The sequence below is a fragment of the Schistocerca serialis genome, unplaced genomic scaffold (assembly GCF_023864345.2).
Source record: "Schistocerca serialis cubense isolate TAMUIC-IGC-003099 unplaced genomic scaffold, iqSchSeri2.2 HiC_scaffold_880, whole genome shotgun sequence".
Taxonomy (NCBI): Eukaryota; Metazoa; Arthropoda; class Insecta; order Orthoptera; family Acrididae; genus Schistocerca; species Schistocerca serialis.
This window is the reverse complement of record NW_026048497.1, coordinates 22,867-25,551: the sequence shown is the minus strand read 5'-3', so window position 1 is coordinate 25,551 and position 2,685 is coordinate 22,867. Positions and strand designations below refer to the sequence as shown.

Genomic DNA, 2,685 nt, shown 5'->3' with positions numbered 1-2,685 from the left:
CTTCACCTCCTGACCCTCACCTCAATGCAAATGTTATATAGGAGAACAAACACAGAATACATGCAAGAGAAATGGGAATACAAGGTATGTGAGAAGAAGGGAAAGAATGGAACAGATAGACGGAGAACAATAACAACAGACAAGAGGAGTGTATGTTGAAAACTGATGATATTTTGAAAAGGATAGAATGCTATTCACCATAGAGCAGATATGTTGAGTGACAGCCAGGCACAACAAAAAGACAGCTAAACAAGTGAGCTTTCTTCCAAAAAGCCTCCTCCTGAAACACACACACACACACACACACACACACACACACACACACACACACACACACAAAGCACAAGTCGCACACATGACCAATGCTTCTAGCCTCTGAGGCCGGACTGTGAGCAATTGTGCATGATGAGAGAAGCAATGGGTGGTGGACATCATGATGAGGCTGGGCTGGGGAGATGGATGGGGAGAGGGGGGGGGGGGCTGGAGGCAGGGATAGCAGGATAGGGAATGGACACTGGTCAGGTGCTACTTGTGGGAGCACACAGAGACATGCTGCGAACAGGGCAGAGCCACTAGGTGCAGTCGTGGGGGTTAGATGCGGGCAGTACGGGAGGGGGAGAGGGAGGAGGAGAGTGAGGGGCAGAGTGAGGGGCAGAGTGAGGGGCAGAGTGAGGGGCAGAGTGAGGGGCAGAGTGAGGGGCAGAGTGAGGGGCAGAGTGAGGGGCAGAGTGAGGGGCAGAGTGAGGGGCAGAGTGAGGGGCAGAGTGAGGGGCAGAGTGAGGGGCAGAGTGAGGGGCAGAGTGAGGGGCAGAGTGAGGGGGCAGAGTGAGGGGCAGAGTGAGGGGCAGAGTGAGGGGCAGAGTGAGGGGCAGAGTGAGGGGCAGAGTGAGGGGGCAGAGTGAGGGGCAGAGTGAGGGGCAGAGTGAGGGGCAGAGTGAGGGGCAGAGTGAGGGGCAGAGTGAGGGGCAGAGTGAGGGGCAGAGTGAGGGGCAGAGTGAGGGGCAGAGTGAGGGGCAGAGTGAGGGGCAGAGTGAGGGGCAGAGTGAGGGGCAGAGTGAGGGGCAGAGTGAGGGGCAGAGTGAGGGGCAGAGTGAGGGGCAGAGTGAGGGGCAGAGTGAGGGGCAGAGTGAGGGGCAGAGTGAGGGGCAGAGTGAGGGGCAGAGTGAGGGGCAGAGTGAGGGGCAGAGTGAGGGGCAGAGTGAGGGGCAGAGTGAGGGGCAGAGTGAGGGGCAGAGTGAGGGGCAGAGTGAGGGGGCAGAGTGAGGGGCAGAGTGAGGGGCAGAGTGAGGGGCAGAGTGAGGGGCAGAGTGAGGGGCAGAGTGAGGGGCAGAGTGAGGGGCAGAGTGAGGGGCAGAGTGAGGGGCAGAGTGAGGGGCAGAGTGAGGGGCAGAGTGAGGGGCAGAGTGAGGGGCAGAGTGAGGGGCAGAGTGAGGGGCAGAGTGAGGGGCAGAGTGAGGGGCAGAGTGAGGGGCAGAGTGAGGGGCAGAGTGAGGGGCAGAGTGAGGGGCAGAGTGAGGGGCAGAGTGAGGGGGCAGAGTGAGGGGCAGAGTGAGGGGCAGAGTGAGGGGCAGAGTGAGGGGCAGAGTGAGGGGCAGAGTGAGGGGCAGAGTGAGGGGCAGAGTGAGGGGCAGAGTGAGGGGCAGAGTGAGGGGCAGAGTGAGGGGCAGAGTGAGGGGCAGAGTGAGGGGCAGAGTGAGGGGCAGAGTGAGGGGCAGAGTGAGGGGCAGAGGGAGGGGCAGAGGGAGGGGCAGAGGGAGGGGCAGAGGGAGGGGCAGAGGGAGGGGCAGAGGGAGGGGGCAGAGGGAGGGGCAGAGGGAGGGGCAGAGGGAGGGGCAGAGGGAGGGGGGGCAGAGGGAGGCAGAGGGAGGGGGAGAGGGAGGGGGAGAGGGAGGGGGGAGAGGGAGGGGGAGAGGGAGGGGGAGAGAGGGGAGGGGGGGAGAGGGAGGGGGAGAGGGAGGGGGAGAGGGAGGGGGAGAGGGAGGGGGGAGAGGGAGGGGGAGAGGGAGGGGGAGGGGAGAGGGAGGGGGAGAGGGAGGGGGAGAGGGAGGGGGAGAGGGAGGGGGAGAGGGAGGGGGAGAGGGAGGGGGAGAGGGAGGGGGAGAGGGAGGGGGAGAGGGAGGGGGAGAGGGAGGGGGAGAGGGAGGGGGAGAGGGAGGGGGAGAGGGAGGGGGAGAGGGAGGGGGAGAGGGAGGGGGAGAGGGAGGGGGAGAGGGAGGGGGAGAGGGAGGGGGGAGAGGGAGGGGGAGAGGGAGGGGGAGAGGGAGGGGGAGAGGGAGGGGGAGAGGGAGGGGGAGAGGGAGGGGGAGAGGGAGGGGGAGAGGGAGGGGGAGAGGGAGGGGGAGAGGGAGGGGGAGAGGGAGGGGGAGAGGGAGGGGGAGAGGGAGGGGGAGAGGGAGGGGGAGAGGGAGGGGGGAGAGGGAGGGGGAGAGGGAGGGGGAGAGGGAGGGGGAGAGGGAGGGGGAGAGGGAGGGGGAGAGGGAGGGGGAGAGGGAGGGGGAGAGGGAGGGGGAGAGGGAGGGGGAGAGGGAGGGGGAGAGGGAGGGGGAGAGGGAGGGGGAGAGGGAGGGGGAGAGGGAGGGGGAGAGGGAGGGGGAGAGGGAGGGGGAGAGGGAGGGGGAGAGGGAGGGGGAGAGGGAGGGGGAGAGGGAGGGGGAGAGGGAGGGGGAGAGGGAGGGGGAGAGGGAG

General features: G+C 65.7%; 1 protein-coding gene across 1 annotated transcript; it reads left to right on the top strand.

The window, feature by feature from the left end:
- Positions 1-836: 836 nt before the first annotated feature.
- On the top strand, positions 837-1,263 carry LOC126452487 (germ cell nuclear acidic protein-like; the record flags this gene model as incomplete). The annotated part of the gene is made up of 1 exon (XM_050091080.1): positions 837-1,263. A coding segment is annotated over one exon (427 nt), but the record flags the coding sequence as incomplete, so codon positions are not given.
- Between the last annotated feature and the right edge of the window lie 1,422 nt (positions 1,264-2,685).